At 37.6% G+C, this 22,487-nt stretch overlaps 1 protein-coding gene across 2 annotated transcripts; it reads left to right on the plus strand.

Annotated features, from left to right (window-relative positions):
* Positions 1 to 10,126: 10,126 nt before the first annotated feature.
* LOC148079730 (insulin-like growth factor-binding protein 5) lies at positions 10,127 to 22,153 on the plus strand. Of its 2 annotated transcripts, none has more exons than XM_087791398.1 (4): positions 10,127 to 10,850; positions 18,851 to 19,083; positions 19,641 to 19,760; positions 20,849 to 22,153. In XM_087791398.1, exons 1-4 carry the CDS (start codon positions 10,529 to 10,531, stop codon positions 20,984 to 20,986), a joined length of 813 nt encoding a protein of 270 aa, XP_087647524.1. In that variant the 5' UTR covers positions 10,127 to 10,528; the 3' UTR covers positions 20,987 to 22,153. The 2 variants fall into 2 exon arrangements, with proteins under 2 accessions (XP_087647524.1, XP_087647525.1); XM_087791399.1 differs by having other exon boundaries at positions 10,137 to 10,850; positions 18,872 to 19,083.
* Positions 22,154 to 22,487: the final 334 nt, after the last annotated feature.

Here is a 22,487-nt window from a genome sequence, read left to right on the forward strand (position 1 = left end):
GGCCTTACTTGATGTATTGTGCCAAGTACTTTTTCATGCCCAACATTTGCTGAGGTACTGTTTTGTCCATTGCTGGAGGCACTTTTTACAAGGGCCCAGATCTTTGCCTTATTAACAACTTCTGATGTGAAACATATCCCATGTGGTAATCTTTGTTAATTTCAAACTGTATCTCTCCTTTGTTGATTCTCACGTTTTACTCTTTTTTCCTTGACATGAGCTTTCTCTGAAACTCATTTATTAGTCGAAGCTGCAATGATCACGTCATCATCCGAATATATGAACACCATCAATGTCCCCAAAAGTTTCACAGTTGCATTGCTGGAAGAATTAGCTTTACTTACTTGATACAGATCGGCATGCATTTGAAATGATATCTCCCTGTGGTGTGTTGAATGTGAACAGACCAGTCAAATCCAGCCCGACTTGCCAGCAGAGTCCCTTCACATCCAGCACTGCGGACAACTTCTTTTCTAGAAAGTTTAATCAAAACTTCCTCTGTGGTTTGGATAGAGTAATATTTTCTTTAGCCTCTTTTTTTTCAGCGATGACTAGACTGTTCACCCATGCCTTTGGCTCAGTCTCTTTTGCCTTTACACGTGCACGTGTTCAAGTCTTTTGATTCTGCCAATTACAAATAAATGTGTTTCTTGGAACCATGGGTGACTGGTGTTGGATATGTTATTGCCCTTTAAATTTACAGAGTCCTTCAAAAACATTGTCTCTTCTTAAGTTGTCAACATTCATAATCCCATGCATCCTTTCCAAGTATTGGCAATGGGGAGTGCTTTGACACATAAGTAAGAGTATATAATGTAAAATGTTCTGCTTAAAACATTGAAGAAAAAGAACCACACAGTCATATTTGTCCACAAGTTTTGCTCCATGTTTTATAAAGATACTTGTACAAAATGGAAATCAAAGATATAAATATATCGTACGCAGGGTCTCTGGATCGTCATAAAGATAGATTAAATAAATCTGACGAGGCATTAGTATCTGTCACTTTACTGTATATTACTTTGGTGTTCAAACATGTCCTTTTGATGAAGAATATGTTTAATTTTTCTATGTAATGATTGCTCCTCTTCTTCTTCTTATTTTCCTTTTGGCTGCTCCCTTCAGGGGTCGTTTCAGCGAATTGCTACCTGAGCAAAATGCAATAAAAAACATTTATCCATGACTCCAGATCAGATATATTATTTAATTTACTACAAATTTTCCTATGTTAAAATGACAAATTCATTTTTCTTTGTTCACAGCCCTCATTCCAGACTGCACATCTAATTGCATTTTTCGTTTTTGTACAATAGTAGTTCATCAATAACATATTGACTTTCCTGCACATAGTATCAATTAAATTAAATTTTCCTATTCTATTCTATTAACATCTCGCCTCTCTCCGAGTCACCTTTCAGCCTGAAACCACAAACTTGTGCGTGTCTCTCAAATATGTGGTTTGCTTATCTTTTCTGTTTACAAAACAAAAACAACCCTGTGACTCATTTCCAGCTGACAATGCGTCCTTGTTTCAGTACATCAGGTGCTCTGCGGAGAGACGGGACTCTGTAGGCGTCATCCAGGTAGAGGTGAGATAGTGGAACTGGCCCATAAGGAGAGAGTACGGCCCCTGGAGAGTACACCGACTACTATCACTGTTGCCATCAATCCTGGTGTTCAGACTAGCTCAGCATATGTGATAAAAATCTGCAAAGCTCATGGAAAGATCTTTTTCAAAATCACATGATGCCAACACACCCTTCCTGCACCCACCACGTCTTCCAACATCTCCAGGGACTATTTTTTTTAATACCTCAAGTGCATGAATTAATAATAATAATATCTGTAAAAACAAATGATCACAAAATAATGTTGTGTTTCAAAGATTAAGATTAACAGATGTTCAAAACAAAGGAAAATAGTGTAGAGACCGCCATCTAGTGGGCTTTCAAAATAATGACACTGCTTCATGAAGCTTCATCAGACCATCACTAATAATCATTACCCACTCAGCAGTGATTGGTCTGTCACCAAGCGTCATCAATCCCAGAAGTTTCCACCTCCAAGGGACTTGCTCAAAAAAATAAAGGAAACTCTAAAACAACACATCATAGATCTGAATGAATTAAATATTCTTATTAAATACTTTGTTCTTCACGTAGTTGAATGTGCTGAAAAAGAAAATCACATTAAATCATTAATGTAAATCGAATTCATTAGCCCATGGAGGTCTGGATTTGGAGTCACACTCATAATTAAAGTGGAAAAACACACGACAGGCTGATTCAACTTTGATGTAATGTCAAAAATGACCTGCTGCCAAACCGGTCATTTTGGAAGATGTTGCAGGAAGCAGAACGTTCTCCAGACTCTGTCACGTCTCTAACCTGGAAGTTCATTTTTAATTGTTATTTCTTCTTTCTGGGTTTTAATGTGACTTTCAGTTCTTTCTGAAGCAGCCAATAGTGGACAGCTTTTTGCACTTCCACATGAGAACTAAATTCAATCAACACATTTGTTTAACAATTCTGATTATTGAGGCTTCATCGCTGAGTTCTCACCTGCCTCAACTCATCGCTTTAATGTAATGCATTCTTGTCTTTGAGTCGGATTGTGACGCATGCCTTCTATCCAATATTGTCTGAGAGGTGAAATTACCACTCTTGCTTTATGAGCTTTCAGACCTGACATATTTACTGCTTGATTGAAGGGTGCGGAAATAGTTTATGAGAAATTCCAATTAAACACATTTGACTCGATGATCCCACTATTTGAATAACATGACTTGAATTATACACCTGATTATGCAGCTTTTGCTTCACGCCTCAAACCCATGCTGGTGTTGACATTGTTTTGCTGACAGGCAAACATTTATTGGTTGTTTTATTAGTATGTTGAAACATTTCTGGAGTTTGATTCACATTTCGTGTTTGAGGTCATACTTGATAAGCAAAATTCAATAAAAAATAATTGATGTTTTCTAAGTTTTTAAAACTTTGCAAAAAACTTTTAAATTACTATTTTATATAAAAAACAAAAACCTAATTTCTTAACAATTCCCTGGATGAATAATTCAAAATCCAATATTTCAACCAGCTTTCCACACCGTTGATCAAGCCGTTAGAGGTCCTGATTAAGCCAATTTTATTCAGAAAATTTACAGTAAACCATTAAATGTTGTACAAAGAATGGGAGCAAATAAAGCTCTGGGACAAAAGTTGAAGCTATCGATTTACCAGACAATTTCTTTTCTACGATCAAAACTGTAGTTAAGGAGCGAATAAAACAGTTTTTTCCACAGGGTACCTGAACTCTCCCTTACAGATCCGATGAGGAGCTCAGTCATATCGTAGACACTGAAGGTATAACCGCTTCTAAACACATTATCCACATAGTTCACCAAAATTCCAATTTCATAATTTTGTTAACTCAACCTAATGTCGATTAAAGATTGGGATTATTCCCTTTTGGAGTTAAAGGCAAGAATGTAAGTCCATTTTTATGTAGCGACTGGCTCACTTTTCTTCATCTTCATTTTTTTTCATACAAATAGACACATTTAAATCCAAATATCTCCACACTGCTAGTCATTAACGTGTACAATTGTTCAGGAACATTATTTTGAATGCTGTTTATTTTTTAAGCTTGTTTGCAGTCGGAGCTCCCACGCTCTCTTGCCTCATTAAAAAACATTGCAAGTCAGTTCTCATGACGGCCTGGTGTCTTCTGGTGAAAACAAGCTTAAAAATAGACTTGTTTTTTTCTGAACAATTCCTCCTAATAAGGCTTCAATTCAGGATGGATGGTACAGACAAGCAGTATGAAGGTATTTCGATGTTCTTAAATTGTCTTTTTGGACAAAGATGAGGACGAGTGAACACTAGTCGGTTTTTTAGAATTACACATGGATTTTTACCTATAACTTGGAAAAGGAATGGATAATCACAACCCTTATATGATAGGAGAGTGAGTAGAAAATGAGTAAAATTTGAACTTACTCTTGCTTGGGTAGGATGCCTCCTAGATACATAAATGTCCAATAGGTAAGGGACTTGAGGGCAGACGCAGGACATCTTGGATCGACCTTGTCTCCAGCATGTCCCGGGAACTCCTCCAGAAGAACTGGAGGAGGATTCTGGGAAGACGTCGAATAAGCAGTTGAAGAGTTTTGCTCAATAAAAGATCTTCGAGTATTTGAAAAGCTTTTTATCTCCAAATGTCATCTGCACTGAGGGATATAAAAGAATCATTCTCTGCATGAAAAATGATGACACAGACCATTGGCACCATCCAGGACGTATTGAAACAATTAAAATGGATTAAGAACAGGTCAATCAAAGATGTTTATGACAGAGAAAGAGTTTCAAAACACATGTTTCCATCAATAACTAAGTGCATCTGTGTAAACACTGTAGGCTAACGATGTCAACAGCAGCCAATGTTTGTTTGACATTTCTGACACGCTCAAACAAAAGAATCACAGGGGACTTGATACTTCCAAGAAAAGGTCAGAGTGACCTGGGCGACAACAAATTGGACTTATTCTGAGGGAGAAACTTTTGAAATCCGGTTGATTTTTTCGTCAGGAATGTTGGAAAGGTGGGGGAACAGTCAGACTGCAGCACGAACTCTGAATTTTTGATTCAAAAATGGTTATGAAATCATTCCTGAGGGTATCCTTCAGCCAAATCTTTTATTTGGAAAGTGTGTTCTGCCTATGAAGGTGCAACAAAGCAGGCCACCATTAACATTGAGACCTTTCAGCTTTATTAAGAATATATCATTTGGTAGGATACAGGCTACCCATCCTCATCAATGTTGGCTGAACTTAACTTCTAGGTTTCCAAATTTGCCTTTTATTTCCTTTTTCCTGCCAAACCAACGATACCACTTTCATTTATAAGTGAGAATATGTAGTTGGAAACCACTGTAACATTCCCAAAAACCTGATGGGAAATGTCAACAGGCAAAGAAGAAGCTGCTACCTTCTCTTATGTCTCAACAATCTTAGACGTATCTCTGGTTTCAATGGAAGTGTCTCTGACACTTACTGTTGCTCCTGTTGTACAACCAATCTTGGTAAATCAAAGGCACCACATAATCATGCTCTTCATGTAAACTTCAAAACCATAAGTACTTGCCAAGAAAGATTATTTTTAAGGCCTAAGTTGGGACTTTATCTAGAATGACATCCAAGGATGTCAGCTCTTCTAAACTGTCCCTCCGATTTTATTGATCCTTTATGATATGGAGTGGGGAAATTTAAAAAAGGTGAACATTTAAGATTTTTGGAGATGGAAAATGGTAGGAAAATAACTTTTTAATCTCACCATTTCTCATGTTACTTTTTATAGTATTTAAAAACAATGTGATATAATAGTAGTAATGTGTTGATGAAGCTTCATGAAGGAGTGTCCTTATTTTGAGAGCCCACTAGATGGCACTCTCTGCTCCTTAATCAATATCTTTAAAAAAAAGTTATCCTACCAAAACCTCAAGTTATTTTAATCTGAGGGCGCCACCTACTGACCTAGCCAGTGCTTCATGATGCTTCACCAACCCAACCCTCATTACTATAGCACTATAGTATTATATTAGAATACTATATAATCTACAACAATCCAACATTACATTATCAAGCATCTGAATATTATCCCTATATACTGTGATGAAACCCATTCATGTCAATCCATCACAGTCCCGGACAGATACAGACTAGACAATTTCAACGTGCTCCAGAAACATCCTGTTGAAAGTTGAGTCACGCTTCACCCAATGTTTCCTGCTTCGTGATCCAAGTTGCCTCGGGCGAAATATCACACCCCTGCTGCTCTTCTGCCAGAGATGTCTGGGACAATTTCACCTCTCTGCAAAAAAACTAATGTATGATTCCTTTGTGTTCTCAGATGTTTGAATCCATGGTTTGAACTTCCAATGCATCATATCTTATTTATTTACGACTCTTTTTTTTTCTGGGTGTTCATAATACAGTAAATATGTCCGAGACTGCTGGGCCTGACAAGAATATATGTGTGAGAATGGGGGATGGTTACATTCCATATCAGCTCATACAGAGGTTTTGTTCGCTCATATGGCACATGTTGGTTATGCTCATGAATTGTCAAACTAAAGCATACATGTCTGTCAGTGTACGTCGGTGATGCAGCTGCTTAGCCAACCCTATTTTTTACTCATCCCCCAAAGGCCTGAAGAATTAATGTTGGAATGTGGGAAGAGCTTTGGACGGCTGCTCTCTCTGTGTGCAAGTCATAACTGCAGCGAAGTGCTTGAAGCGAATCTCACGTGGTGTCACCAAACAAAATATATCATAAAACATAACTGTGTACTTTCTTGAAGTCTACAAATCACAAAAACAACATTGAATGATTTCACATCATTCATTCCTAAACCCCACAAAAGGCCAAATCTTTAAGAGAAGCTTTCTTATTTGACATGTCTAATAATAATAGTAATAATAATCCATTGAGGATTTGTCACCGATGCTGATCCGGACACACCCAGGGCGTTGAGGGGGGGTTCTGGTTCGGTGGTTTTAGGATTGGTTCAATGCCTTTTAAAGATGATGTCGTCCTGTTGGCTTCATCAGAACGGGACCTTCAACTTTCACAAGAGCTTTTCAAGACCAAGTGTGAAGCAAAAGGGATGAAAGTCGGCACCTCCAAATCCCAGTCCATGGTTCTCTAAATTTGGTGGAGAATGGTATCAGGATTGGGTTTGAGGGGTTTCTTTAAAATAATGTAAAATTATATTTCTTGTATGTATATAGACGTACCAGATGAATCATGAAATCGTAGGAAATGTGGTCAAAGCCTGAAAATTATTTTTACTCAAAGGCTTACTTGTTGTTGAGCTTATTTCAGGGAAAGACCCAAACCATTACACAAATTAAACAAGTGTTTTGCATACGGCTTTAACAAACTCATTCAGACGATAAGTATGTACAATTGTAAAAACAATATACTTAAGGACCAATGCGACATCTGGAGACACTCAATGTGTAAAATAACAATATGCCCACGAGTGTTCGTTTTCTATGAAAAATAAACGGATGGCTATTCTTTATATTTTTGTGGTTCAATAGATTTATCATTGAGGTGGTAAAAGATGCAGCTCAAAAAAACAAAAACAAGATGTTTTGAAGATCGTTTTACTAACATATCAGAATGTACTGTCTAAAAACCGGCTCCTATATCTCACTGAAATTTCACTCTCTGGTGGAGTCTTGAGATGTTTTAACTAGAAATTGGAAAAATAAACTTTTTTGGAGTCCTCTAATGTACTTTAAGCATTGTCATTAAAAATAAAGTTTCAGTCAAATTTGGCTAGTCATACTACCCTAGTGATCCTTTCTTAACACTGAGATGTATGATTTAGTTTATTGTTCCATGACAGTCAAACAAGCTAGAATCAAATGAGACAAACACCAAGTAGAACCTCTTCAATTTCAGAAAGATAACCGGTGCCTTTGAAGTGGTTCAGGGACCGACCGTTGCTAGGCAGCATTAGCCAGTGATCTGTAAGATGAGCGTAGTGACTAAGAAGTGGAAGACAGTGATGGCAGATCGGAAGACAGGGAGAGTGTTGTCCAGAGTTATCTCTGGATGGTCAGAAAGACCCGACTAGTGGGAGTCAAGCAACCGTTCTGAGGGGAACTGGAAGGAGGTTTATCAGCAGGAAAAGAAAGGAGAACAAGGAGACTTGGTGGTTGACAACTAGTATCAGGGGGGAAGGAAGGAGAATATGAGATAAGCAGAGATATGATGATGATGATGAGAGGAGACTGGACTACTTAGAGGGCAGACAAAGAGCAGGTAGAAAGGCTAAAGTAATAGCTTAAAGGTCCACAAATGTAAACCATTGCTTCTTTAGAAAGAAAATACACAGTATTTCTGTATTAACAAATACAACTCTATAAAGACATTGTTTCAATATATCAATTACATTCTGATCTAGATGAAATGGATGTTTGGTTGTTTCTAGGTGGATCAAAATCCAATGTCAATTTTGACATAATGAACAGAACCACAGTTGTTAACAAAAACTAGTACAGAGGATGTTGTGAGCAAAATCAGCACGATTTGAGCAATTTGTGGATCATTTTTTATGAAGAAGATTAATGAAGTAGAGCAAAGTTGATACTATTGAAGGACTCAATGTATATTTGAATCATAAAGTTCAGGAAGTCATGATGACTGATCAAAAATATATTAATCTAAAATTTAAAGTAGAGTCAAAAGCCGAATATCTAAATGGTATGTGGGTTTAAGATATATGGATACTAATAAAAAAGAAATACCCAAAATGTGTCCTTGATTTCTTTCCTGTTTTGGGCCTAAGTAAGTTACTCCACCAATTGTCTTATCGGATCAGTCCACACACTTTGACGGCACCATAAATCATTAACAAAGGGACTAACCTTTTTTTGTTTAAGTTGATCAAATATTAACTATTATGAACAACCATCTTTCATTTGACTTTCTTCAGCTTTTTTTGTCTACCTTTGCAAAGAGTCTGTAAAATAATGTGACTTGAAAAATATCTTAAGAAAGTGTCAGTTTTATTTTAATTTGACCTTTTTTCGGTCACTTCCCGTTTTCTCCCTTTCTCTCCCCATAACCCTGACTAATGTCGTTGCACGGCTGGACCTGATCACCAATCACCTGCACTATATCTTCCACCTGCTTCCAGATCCAGTAATTCCATGTGTTTGGTAATTTTCTGTGTATTCTTTATAGTATCCTGTGTTTCCATTGCACTTTGCCTTGTTTATCTGGTGCCTTTAGTGTTTAAGTTGTTATTTTTTCTTATTTTGCAAGTGGTTTAACTGCCATATTTTCTGTTCCTTTTTAGATTCAATGTCTGTTTCCATTTATTCCCTGTTTTTATGACAGTTTGATTCTGTGAGATATTTAACTATTGATTGTTTATTGGATTTTGGACTCTGGTTGACTGTGTATTGCACTTTTTTAAATTAAATTGTACCTTTTTATCTTAAACCTCTACTTACTACTTCGTCTGCTTTATACTTTTCACTCTCACTTTGATTCCACCGTTTTCAGTTCAAGATGTAGTGGAGATTGTATAATAATTGCGTTAAATATAGTGTAACCTGGTACATTTTGGTGATGACCATCTGGATCCACAACTCTTGAAGGAGTCTTAACTCTGACAGAAAAAGGGATGTATTGTGAGCTCCCTTTTTTTTCTTGATCCTTTGCGTTTCGTTTGACAAGTAACGGAACTAAACGACCACCTGTTGACTTGCTGAGCTAATTTTCAACTACTATTTAAACAAAACATTTTGATAAGGGCAACCATTTATTACAATATGGTTGTAAATTGGCAGCCCAGTGGTGATCCACGTTGTTTTAATTCAATTTTCCATATACAATAATAAAAGCTCAAAAACTACCAGCGGTACTCATTTATTCTCATTTTATTTGTGAACAAGGTGTTGGCTTTCAAAATTTAACAACCCTGGTTAATAAAAATCAAATGGTTAATAATTTATTAAGACTGTCTAGAAAATTACAGGTATCATCTTAGGTCTCTGCGTACTAAAAAGATTGAATGTCAGTTGAACTTTATTTCACTTTTTGAATGTACATCCATTATTTTATTATACATTTGTTTCACATTTAATTTAAAATGTTGCTTTCAGAAATCACAGCCTGTTGGAAATACAAATGTGTCCCTTTAAAATCGTGCATAATGGTGATTAATAATCCTTAAAACAATATCAATAAAAGTAACTGATTATGTTTGTATGGATTCAATGCTTCTCTGTGTCTGAATGAACTTTGTTTGAACCATTCATACTCACTCTGCATGGTGAGATGTTCACATAGAACTTGGATAAAATAAATGGGTTGGATCAACAACAAAAGGATATTTTAAAATGGTATTTTGCTACTTATAAATGAAACTTTTATTTATTATAGGGCAAATTTTTTTTTTTTTTTAAGGCAAAACTTGTTTTTTTGTGGTGTCCAAAAAGTCTATGAAGACCAAGCCAGCTTGCCAGTGACTCTCTCTCCATCGGTGTCAGACTGTCCTCGTGTAAAGACGACGATCAGTCAGCGCTGGAGACAAGCCAGCACCCGCCCTGTGACATCTGCATCACAGCACACACTCCTGACAAGTGCGCCTCCCCCTCCGAACCTTCCTTGACATACCCATCGTTAAAGGCTTCGCCTCTGGCTCTTTTCTTTCTCAAAAAAAAAAGAAAAAAAGAAAGAAGAAGCCCCGCTGAAAAGCCACGCATTATACATTCTGCTCACAGACCGAGTGGGTTAAACCACAGCCGGAGCGACGAGGACAAACTGCTTCTGATTCCTTCTTTTTTTTGGAGAAGATTCTGCGTAATCGTTGGATGCGGTGACATCTCGCACCTGTGGATGCAGCAGGTGATGTTTGGACTCGGAGCTCACAAAGGATCCAGTTGATAAATCGCAGATTATTCTTTTAAAAAACAAAAAAAAGCATTTCTATATATTTTCCAAGCGTCATGCTCCTGATCATCTCCGTGCTGCTGAGCATCACCGCCTGTGGATCGTCTTACGTTCCGTGCGAGCCGTGCGACTCCAAGGCCCAGGCCATGTGCCCGGCGGTGCCGGTCGGGTGTCAGGTGGTGAAGGAGCCCGGCTGCGGCTGCTGCCTGACCTGCGCCCTGGAGGAAGGGATGTCGTGCGGCGTGTACACCGGGCCGTGCACGCGGGGACTCCGCTGTCTGCCCAAGAACGGCGAGGAGAAGCCGCTGCACGCGCTGCTGCACGGGCGCGGCGTGTGCAGGAACGAGAAGTTGTACAAACTGATGCATCCGAACAAAGGTAGGTGGAACTCGTGGATATGATCTGCAACCGCATTGAATGCATCGATGTGTGTGTTCGACTGATGTTGGAATTAAAACATACATATGTGATATTATTTCAATGCAGGTGGTTTATTGTAAACCTGATCAGATACGCGTAAATATTCTTAATTTTGGACATGGAAATGTTTGCTTTACCTGTTTGGTTCTTCGATTTAAAATAATAAAAAAATATATTTATATATATATATAAAGTTAGATCAACATTATAGTGCACCCCCCACTTATGCAACATTATGCAAAATTAAATACAAAATGTTGGCAAATTTGCTATTTTGTCAGACCATTATGTTTGTTTTGTTTTTTACACAAAATAGACAGTTTATAATATATATATATGTTCCTACAGTGGACCTCATACCTGCATTTGCTACATTGACCACATTAGTCAGAATGGTATTTTAAAGGAGCGATTATACTCGGTCATCTCAACATTATGTACATACAATGCCACACTTTGTGTCCCATCCATTTTTGTGAGAAGATTAATGTTGCACATTTATTAGGAAAAGATATATAAATATATACAATTTTGTCATATATATATATATATATATATATATATATATATTTATACTGTATATATATATATATGGGGGATGAAATGACCGTATTTAAGTAATAATTATTTCAATCAGTCGGATTATAGAACTTGACTGAACTGATATTGTTTCACATGAAGAAAAGACAGAATACAGTTCCGTATCTTGCAAGTGCATTTCCACAGACATAATGTTCATGCATTAACTGAAAATGTCACCAATAAGTTAGCAGCTGCTGGCATCATCCCTTAAATGCAGACAGACAAAAATGAAGACAGATTACAACAAAGCATTGCTGGAAATGGTGGATAAATAACCTCGGGAAAAGAGCCAAGCTTGTTCTAGCATTCCTGCAGGTAACATACAGTTGGCTTGTATATGTTGACAATCCAAATAAAAAAAGACACTACAACAAAAAAAAACATGGAGAAAACGTATTCATGGGACAAAACCAAAATCACTGACAAAATTGGCACTGTTCATGCTTGAACTGTTGCTTCTGACACTGTGTGAATTGACTGTGTGAATGGCTTTCAATGTTTATTAAATACTCTTGGACAGCAGCGTAGTACATAGTGCTCTGAAAAATAAAACTTGGGCTTAGTCTGGATGTGAACAACATACTGTTAAAGTTTCCCAAATCTGTAAAGACCTATAGAGGTTTGCTCAAAATTCCTCGGAAATCTGAAAGAAAGTAAGAAACGTATTCATGGTCACAGGAAAAAAAAAATGTCTGTTGTTATTACTCAAGGATGTGCTACCAAACTTTAGAAGTATTTCTATTTCCTATCAACGTGATGGTGACAGGATTAGTTCTCATATTAGCTTTAAAGTCATGATGTGATCCAAACAAGTTTGTATGATCAAGTATTAGGAAATAATCATTACAATCCAATGTCATTGGTACTAATTTAGACAAGGAATATTTGAACACTAGCACTTTAATTGCGTGGCTCATCTGAGACACTAAACACTGGGTCTTCACAGGAATGTAACCCAGTCCGTCTGGGACCGTGAAGATTCATCCTGTCATGTATGAATCAAGATAAACTCAGTCACACCTCTCTCAAGTCTGACTGATATGGGTCGCAACCCTCTTTAAGGGCCTTGATACCTGTAATTAGCAAAGCGCACGACTCAACAGCCCATCTGCGTCTGACCCCGTGAACTCTGTCAACAATTGGTGCAAAGTGCTGATCATCCTGTCATCAGGGTGAAAAAAAGGCTGAGAGCTAAATCAGTAGGTTTCGTGTGAGGGGCTCCATTTCACACAGAACAAGGGGGGAAGATCATAGGTGGTCATCTCGGGAGACTGGCTCAGGACTCATCAACATGAAACATCCACCGTTTACCTCACTACCCGCTCTTCCTTCTTATCTTCCTTCTACATCCTCTCCCACTTTCACTGCTTTTTTAGATCTGTTTGAAGACATAAATAATCTCAGAACTCCCGAGAGAGTCGTTCTTATTTTAGCTGCTGAAACAAAAGGCATGTTCTGGACTCTAATGTGGCACTATGAGCATGTGAACTAATGCAAAACGACAGTGTGTCTCTGTTCCCTCTGGTCTGTTCCATTTAGGAAACCATCAGATAAAGTATTCATCTCTTTAAATCCGAGGAAACACTCCCACTGCTCTCCCGCTGATCCCCAATCTTCCTGTGTACCTTGATCTCAGCGCTGCAGGATGACAGTGAGTCAGCAGAACGCGGGAAGAGAGTGGGCTACAGAACTCATTAATCTTACTAAACTAACCAAGACCAAGACTCATGAGAGCAACCATGGCTCTGCAGAAGAAACGTTTACACACAAATACCATCTATGGCTATGAAGAGAGGTTCAGGTCCGAATACTTAAATGGCACTTGAAAAGAAAGATATTCAGGAAACAGGCGAAAAACATATACAAATCAATATAAATTGAAAGATAAAGTTTGTATTTTAAGAGTCACTGTTTGATTTGACTTTTTTATTGTTACTTTTTATGTTCATATATTTACAAATACTTTTTACTATATATTTCATGTGTGCATGTTCACACAATTTGTATATACTCTCAATTTCAATAAAAAAAAAAAGCTAGTATGACATTTTTCAGAACTTTTATCAGATCAGTATTTAACATTCAATTCAAAGTTTGTTAAATGCCATTGCATTAGTCAAGTGTGTGTATAACATCCATGCTATTGTAAAATCAATGTGGGTCTCTGCAGTGGCAGTTCATTCACTCAACCACAGACCTCAATTAATTGTATTATTTATTGTCGTATAAGTAGCAATCCAAGCCCTGTCAGCTAAAATAATGAGAAAAAAAAAAATGATGTTGGATTTACAGAATATTTTATTTAAAATAAATGAACCTATTATTATTATATCAACCTAAATTACTCAATTGGAAAAACAGGATTCAAATGTTTCTGGGCTTAATATATCACTTTTGAAATGAGCCCGAGGTCTTGACAGTAAACTTACAAATTGAATAGTTATATCATATTTCAGACGAGAAAAAAAAAGGTGCCTTCTTCTTTAACCCTTGTGTTATCTCCGGGTCAATGTGACTCAAAAGCCCAAAAACAAACGTGTTTATGGTATTCTTTGTGTTGTCTCAGGGTAAAGATGAATATTAGGATTACATACGTTCAAATAATGGTCGTACTCAAAACTCAAGATTTAAACAGATCATTTAGGTGCTCGAAGTACTCAATGTAATAATTCTAGGTACAGATGTTTATACCTTAAACATATATGAGTAGGTTGAGAATAATTACTCAGCCAAAATATATAATGTGTTACTTGTAAGTATATTAAAACTAAATTAGATTTTTATATTTTGTGATATTTTTTGGGTGGCGTTCTGTGTCAAATTTACGTAATGTGTGCCGTGACTCAAAATGGTTTGGAAACAACTGCTCCGGTCCATTTTCCTGTCAGTGCGACCTGATTCTTGCACAGAATGTGTCGTGATAATTCCTCAACAATTCTACTAATGAGTACCTTGATGTTAAAAGAGACGTTTTGTTTTCACGTTTCCCAAATATTAGGTTGCATGGCTGATGGATGACACTGTGGAATGTCAACTCAAGGATTAAAAAGGAAAGTGTCATGTTTGCAGGCACAGACGAAGGAGACTAAATCCCGTCTCAGTTGAGCTCTCGAAGATCATTTACGTTTCACAATGAAAACAGAAGAGAGCTGAGGAATAAAGATCCCTCAGTACATGCAGGATTTGACAAGTGTGCGGATAAGCAAGTGAGGACTTGCTTAGTCTGATAATACTGATCTGCCTCTGACTATTCTGAAAGGAGAGAGAGAAACGGCGTCAGGTGGAAACTGAGAAGGAAATCTCTTGTATTTCCAAGAAGTTGTCATCACAGAAATAAATAACATCACTCTCTCGGCGGGTGGGTGGGAGATTTTAAGTGCCATTCTCAACAAAATGTTGACCTTGTTTCTCCAGTTAGCTTAGTAGCTTAGCGATCACGTCACAGCTGGGTTTCTATGCAGAGTTTGCAAATCTGACAAAATGAAGCTGAAACAAGTGCGTGACACAGCAGTGGAAGTGGGCCAGCACTGGCTTAGGACATGTATCGGGCTAATGCAGGCAGTGAGAAATGATTTCAAAGTGCTTTTGGAATTGAGAACCAGAGCCATTGACTCTGCCTTTTGTAAGGAAGTAGGGGGGACAGGAGCCATCAAAAGAGCAGCAAAGGTCCTTTAAATGTTGCTGAGCTGTAGTTTAGCGCAAATGAAAGAATCAATAATAGATAAGGGATTTTGGCTAAAATTGTTTGAGGTTGGTTGTTTTTCCCACAGGCCTTGGGCTTTAATGCTTATCTTATAAAAAACCCTATGTACTTTAAACTTAAAAGAAAACTAATAGTTGTTACCATTATTATGATTTCAACAATGCATAAGACAAAGAAAAATTTAATTCAAGTTATCAAGTTGTACCCTTCTTTAAATGACGTACAGACCTGCTTAAAAATATAACAGTACTTTATCTTTGGGTTGATGCAATAAAAGTCTATTCAAGCAAAAAGTTGATGTTATAATCTGTGTACCTCAAACCAAATATTCTGCTTCCATCAAGCCTCGATCTTTTCTCATTTACATTCTTAAATTCCTATAACAAAATAACGGTCTTCATAATGCCAACCATTTAGTCGTGGTGACGTGCATGGGATCTAAATCAATCTCAGTGAAACAAGTGACAGACAGAAAAGTGTACTTTTCCTTGTTTTTACACTTTCGTCTTTCTCCAGAAAATGGTTTAGCACTACAATGAATACATAATGTTGCCTCACGTTGTGACAGAAAAATCATTGAAGCTCTTTACTTAGATGCTCGAAATGGACCAAAAGAAAGAGAGAAGGAATACTCTCCATTAAAGGGATAGTTCACCCAAAAATGAAATTTCTATCTCTCTCAATCCTCTTTAGACTTTATGTCCACTTTACAGTCGCGTAAGTCTACTGGAGTCTACCCAGTCTTTCCTGTCTGTCTAGTATGTTATACACATGTATTTAGATGAAAACGGAATCCGGTTTGTGACCGTCAAATGAAAATACATTCCAGCCTATAACTCCAAAAAGAGAGGGATTACTCTGAAAATAATCCAAACTCTTAGTCGACATTCGTAGAAATTTGAATATTTGGTGAACCGTCACTTAAAAACCCACTGTTAAGAAGTAAGTGTCGTGCATATAGGCAGCCACAACTTCCTTTTATGCAACAGGACTTTCCAGCATGGATTAAGTGCTGTTCCAGCGAAGCATTACTCATTTTGTAGTTATCTGTAAATCCTTCTCAGGTGCATTGGCACACTTCCATTGTTTTTCTCTATCGTCATCATAATAACATCGTATTAACTGAAAGTGTTTTACTGTTCCGCAGAAATTCCACTTCCAGCACAGGACAATTAAGCCGTTGATGACTAAAGATGATCCGTATAAAAGTGTCATGAGTCAAGGTGATCCAGCAAAAGGTCATGAACTCTAGTGTCCAAGTCTGTACTAAGATCTATAAAAGTAAGGACAGAGCTAACACCGTCATCTGCAACTAGAAGGAGATTATTAATTACTTTTGAAGGGGAATCACTTAACTACATTGTCTGGGTTGGTGTAAAATGTGGCTTTCTCTTTGGTGTACTATTTATTTTCCTTTAAAGTGGTTAAAAGTCTTGGTGTATTAGGGACGCTGAGAAAAATGGCTGCAGTGTTGTTATTGCAATTCAGCTGACTCCTTTGGTTAGGACTACAGATAGTTTGGGGTTTCTTCAAAGATGGGGGTTGTGGGTATTGCAGGTGGTGCTCCTGGTATGTTAAACTAGTTGGTGGAGGTGGTCAACTCTGGATTGATTTCATAATAGCCACAGGTATTTGTGAAACTTAAGGTGTGCTTTACGACTCTTGAAAGCAACGAAAATATGCTTTGATGGCCTGTTCCCAGAATGGTTCGCTCACGGACGTTAAGTCCTGTGTAATAATTGGTACAATTTTAATCCTGCCACGTCTGTAATTTGTGAAGCATACTTGAGGAGAGACAAAGCTTCTTCAATGATAGTAATTGTTGGAATCCAGTTTCAGTGGCTACAACTTTTACATGTTTACTCTTGTTCATAACATTCTGTAGATTCACAAAAGGAGAAGGTCAATAATAAGGAGTGAGACGAATAAATTGCACAGTTTGAAGGAAGCAAAGTTTTATTTAACTCCCAGTAATGAGCACTCACACATCAAGCAGCAGTTGAAATACTGTGGGAACTGAAACGGACACCATAAAATCAAGAAAAGTAAAACAGAATCACAAATTGCGGACGATTTGCAAAGATTGCGTGGGCAAATGTATGCTAGAGCATGAGGCCAACTTAGTTAAGCTTCCATCTGTGAGGTTTATATCATGACATAATTCCTTGAACACACATACAGTGATGAGAACAAGTATTTGGCAGCCCCTGATTCTGGAAGTTGTTTCATTTAAAAAGATGAGAGGTCAGTTATATGTACCAGAGATGGAATTTTACTGAGAGAGACAGATTTTTTTTTTACATAATTTATGACATCACACTGGATGATTTTCAAAGAATGTATTGAATTATGAATAAATATTAATTATACCACATGCAAAAAAGTAAGAGTACAAACAAGTGAATTCTTCTTTAAGGATCTCTTCAATTCTCCGCCAACACCATCCCCACTGTAAAGCGTAGGGATGGAACCAAGCTTTGGTGCTGCTTTCCTCAAAAAGGAACTGGACGCCTGATCTGTATGAGGAATGGATGAATCTGCCCAGATATATTTTTTCAAACACCTCCTTCAATCAGTGAAAGCATTGACGAGGAAACAAGCTGGATATCCAAGACAAAGAAATAGTGGCTTCACAGAAAAGGATTTCTTGTATTTGTATTGGCCTAGCCAGTCTCCGGACCTCAGCCGATAGAGAATCTGGGGAGGGAGTTGAAAGTGTTTGTAACCCAGCGACAGCTTCTAAAAATAAGAAGATCTGCATGGATGAACAAACAGACCTCTTGTCTATTTAAGTGGGACAATTTGTACATCCGGTGGCTGCTGAATACTTTTTTGCCCAACTGTAGAAGGTTTAACAGGATCATGTTCCTCTAATGTGATGCTATGGACACACTTTAGATCTGTCTAAAAAGGGGGTGAACTCTACCTTGGCTCCAAAAGTGCACTCATTCAGATCCAAACTTGCAGAGCTGGCAATTGTTACACGTTTGTGCCAAAGATTGGCAAACAACACAACCCCAGTGGACCAGAAATGATCGATCTTGAACCAGTTAATTTCAACTTTGATGGATAGAAAGTGAGCATAAAGGGAGAGTAGGTGGTTCTGGTTACAACTGGAAGTCAAGTTAATAGCATTTATGCGACTGTGTTGAGCATATGGCAAGATTCTTTATATTATACAAATTCTTAAAAGCACCTGAATATGTAATCTTTTCTATTGTTTGCTAATCTTTGTCAGTAAATATGACATAGTTTTGAAATAATATCCACCAATTAAAGACCTCGGACAGCACATCTGGAAAATGATAGAAAATGCCAAACAATATCAGTATTTCAAAAGTCAGGTCAATGTTTAAATTACAATAAAAAAGTTAACAATAAATACAGGACAACACTCTCAAATAGTGATACAACCACGATACAGACATATATGTTGAATTTAAGTGATAGTTTTGCATCTCAAGACAAACATAATACCATACACATGTTGTTGTCATTAACACAAAAATGGGTTTCCACCTTAACAAAAGATGTGTTCCCAAAACCTCAGATTGAATTTCCAAGGATGACTTTGCTGGCTGCTTTAAAAGACAAAAAATAAAATATCTAATTGCTGTAATTCCCATCATTATACACCTTAAATCAATGTTACACTCAATTAACCATTAAAAAGTTGTTGTATGTTTCCAATCAGATGTGGCGTCACATGCTGATGGTCTACTGCCTGTTCCCGAATCCATGTTGCCCCAAACCAAAGTGCCCTTATATGGACGAGACCACATCAGCAGTCGTAAAGCTCAGGCCATGAAGCAGGCCAAAGACCGCAAGAAACAGTTGGCCAGACTGGGACCCAGCAGCAACTTGGACTTCCCTCTGCGCACCGTGGACAAGCTGGAGCCTGAGTTTGTAAGTGCACAGATGAATATTTCCTAACTTAGCTCTTATCTTAAACTCAAATTCACCAGGTGTAATTAAAGATTAAATTACTTGAGCTTTTACTTGGTCATAGTTTGTCGGTAAAAAGAAAAATAGTTTTGTAAATGTACATATAAGCACAAATATATACTTCTTTTAATGCTCCACAATGAATCCTGTCTGACCTCATTCTCTAACATCCTAATAAACTTGCCTCTGCCTGTGAGTATTCTTGGATTATTTTGTAACCACGGTCTCATAGTTGACTTCCTGTGTGTTAATTCCCACTCAGCTGGTTTTGGCTAAGATTTATGTACATAAACAGACAGTTAGGAAAATAGAATTCTGTTGCTTCAGGCTACATTTGTCTCTCGAACCAAGGAGCAAATGAGTTGTGACAAATGAGCAGAGATGCCCCACAGGGACACGTTCACATGTGACCGTGTGCCAGGATTGTTACAACTTCCTCATAGCTCGGGCAGTTTTCTCTGTCCCATTTCTTGACTACAGCCTCTAGCTGCTCTTTTCCAACTCTGGTGTGTTTGCAGGGCCCCTGCAGGAGGAGACTGGATAATCTCATTCAGAGCATGAAGGACACTTCTCGAGTCCTGGCTCTGTCTTTGTACATTCCCAACTGTGACAAGAAGGGTTTCTTCAAACGCAAACAGGTTGGTATTCTTCCTAAAGTCTGGCAGCAACTTGTATAATCTTAACAAATTAAGATATCTAATGGAAAAAAAGGAATTCCATTTTCTCTCAAGAATTAAAGGGCAACTCATCAATAATGGTCTGATGAAGCTTCATTAGAAAGTGCCATGTTGTTTAGAAGTAAGAAAGTAAGTATTTTTTATTTGTATAGCGCTTTTCCAGACCAGGGTCACAAAGCGCTTAAACAATCAAAACAATATTCAATAAAGTATAAATTTTAAAGATCAAGATAAAACTGATAACACAACAGGAGTTACAGAAAATCAAGGAAAAGCCTGGTCAAATAGAAACGTCTTAAGATGTTTCTTAAAGGAGTCAGTAGACTCCATCAAGCAAGTAGGTGGCGCCATTAGTTTAAAAAGGATGTGATGTTTTATTATAACAGTTGTTTCAAACAAAGGAAAATAGTGCAGAGACCGCCATCTGGTGGGCTCAGAAAATATTAACACTTCATGAAGCTTCATCAGACCATCACTAGATTCAAATGTTAAAGTCTTCCTCTCCAAGATGCAGTAAGTCCCTCATCATGACAATGTTTTGAACTTATTACTTTCTAAAGTTTCCCCCCTGTCTGAAATCTCAGCGAACAAGAGGTTATTAGAGTGGAGTCCATTATGACGTAATAATGGCCTCAGTCGTTCTCCAGCCAGCTGTAATCACGCCCGCTTTGTTTATACAATTAGTCCATTGGAGGTGGAGACTTAATGGAATTGATGAAGCGCGGTGACAAACCTCAATGCTTGACCAATCACAGCAGAGTGGGTGGGGTTATTGTAAACCGGATTTTAGCTCGAGAAAAAAAACGTGTTTTCAGTGGGCGGGGCTTAAGATCATTTTCTAATGTAAATATTTATATGTAAAGAGAGTTTTGTACAAACAAAACAAAACATCTAACAGCCAGTTGAAACTCCTTCATATAGTTCTAATTCCATCATTCCCTCATTGCGCCCTTTTGGAATTGTTCCTGCGTCTTTTAAAACCACCTACTTGGCCCAAATTCTGTAAAACGCAAACGTTTATTCAATATATAATCCTCTTTATTTTCCAGTGCAAGCCTTCCCGTGGTCGCAGGAGGGGCATCTGTTGGTGTGTGGATCGATTTGGTGTGAAGATCCCTGGCATCAACTATGCCGGCGGAGATCTTCAGTGCAAAGACCTGGACAGCAACAGCAACAACAATGAATGATGTTAGTGATGTTTGTTGGAATTTGACCGTGTTGGATTCTTAATTTCAAGTCCATGCCTCGTCTCTGTAAAGAACATAGATATATAAATATATTATTTGTATAATAGCAAAAATAAGCTGTATGTGGAGTCCAAGAGGTTGGCTATTGACAAGGCATAATTTCAGTGTGGCTTCCCATCATATATTCCAACTAGTCAGCACTGCCATTGTTTTTGATTTCTGTGGCTTTTTAAAGATTCCCATCAGGATGTTTTCATCGGAAGGGATTGTAAGCACATTTGTTTTCTTTTTGTGTGTAAAGTCTAGTAGCTTCACTCGAACAGTAAAGCAGAAAATTGATTCAAATGGTGTTTTTGCTCAGGATCCTTTATGACGTTTCAACTGCCGGGTTATATGGCATCTAAGTCAAACTGGTACCTATTTTGCCACTGTTGTGTTTTACTATAGTCGCTTAACTTGATATCGCAGTTTAGATGGAGCACTATCTTCGTTGTTCAAAGTCAAGAAGTTCGGAACAAACATTATTATACAGAAAAAAAAAGTTCATGTTTTCGTGTTGATTAGTAGTTTTTTCCAGATTGAATCCGTGTGCATTTTGAATTGTCAAAAACTAACCTCCGGTATTATCCGTAAACGTGGGTTGCCCATTTTCCTCGGCACACAAATCGTATGCAAAGTCTTTCTGGTGCTGCCCTTGTTCTGAACACGCCGGTCACCAGTGCTCCCACAGGCAAATGTTGACCTTTGTGGATGTAGGGAGTCCAGCCTTCTGCGACGAGCAAGGTTGCTGAGTTTGTATGTAAATTCAAGTGCCTTTTGCTCAACAACGCTTTGAATTCTCATTTGCATGTGGCTCTTTTTTTTTTGTTGACCGAGAAAACAGTGTGTCATACACTGAAAACAACAGAGGACAACAATATTTTCCAGTTGAAAATATTTAGACATTCCTGCCTATGACATCCTCATGTGGGAAAGATGTATCTGTACCAGGCTTGTCAGACGTCTCCTTCTATTCTGGCACCTGTAGGAAACTCATAGATTTAAAAAAAAAATGGTAGACAAATAAATATTGTGAAAACTATTGTGAAATATTTATCAGATGTGTAATTGATTGAATCTGTTTTTGTAATAACAAATCACTATTTAAATAAAGCTCCTGTACTCTGAGGTTTGTAGACGTTGTTCTTGTAGCTTCCAGGACTTTTCACAGGATCCTGCTTTTTATTTTAACTAACGGATCTGGAGCCATTTCCACTAAACATTTGTAAAAAAGAAAATGCAGTCCAATATAAATGAGAAGATACAAAATTAACTTCCTTCTTGGTAAAGACCCAGAGTAGGTTTAGGTGCTCATGAATGCTTTTTCTATACTGGGGATATTAAACAAAACATTCTAGTCAACCCCATTACTACTATTTCTTTTTTTTATAAGATACAATAATTGATACACATTAAGCACTATTAAACAGGTAAGTCTCTTGGCTTAATTCTCCTTGTATAT

This window comes from Callionymus lyra, chromosome 5 (assembly GCF_982586985.1).
Source record: "Callionymus lyra chromosome 5, fCalLyr1.hap1.1, whole genome shotgun sequence".
Lineage (NCBI taxonomy): Eukaryota > Metazoa > Chordata > Actinopteri > Syngnathiformes > Callionymidae > Callionymus > Callionymus lyra.

Excerpts from the sequence above, each read along its gene's own strand:
- LOC148079730 (XM_087791398.1), top strand. The coding sequence starts at position 10,529 with ATGCTCCTGATCATCTCCGTGCTGCTGAGCATCACCGCCTGTGGATCG. Across the intron at positions 10,851-18,850 it reads ACTGATGCATCCGAACAAAG|TTGTTGTATGTTTCCAATCA; the intron begins GTAGGTGGAACT and ends ACCATTAAAAAG. Across the intron at positions 19,761-20,848 it reads GTTTCTTCAAACGCAAACAG|TGCAAGCCTTCCCGTGGTCG; the intron begins GTTGGTATTCTT and ends TTTATTTTCCAG.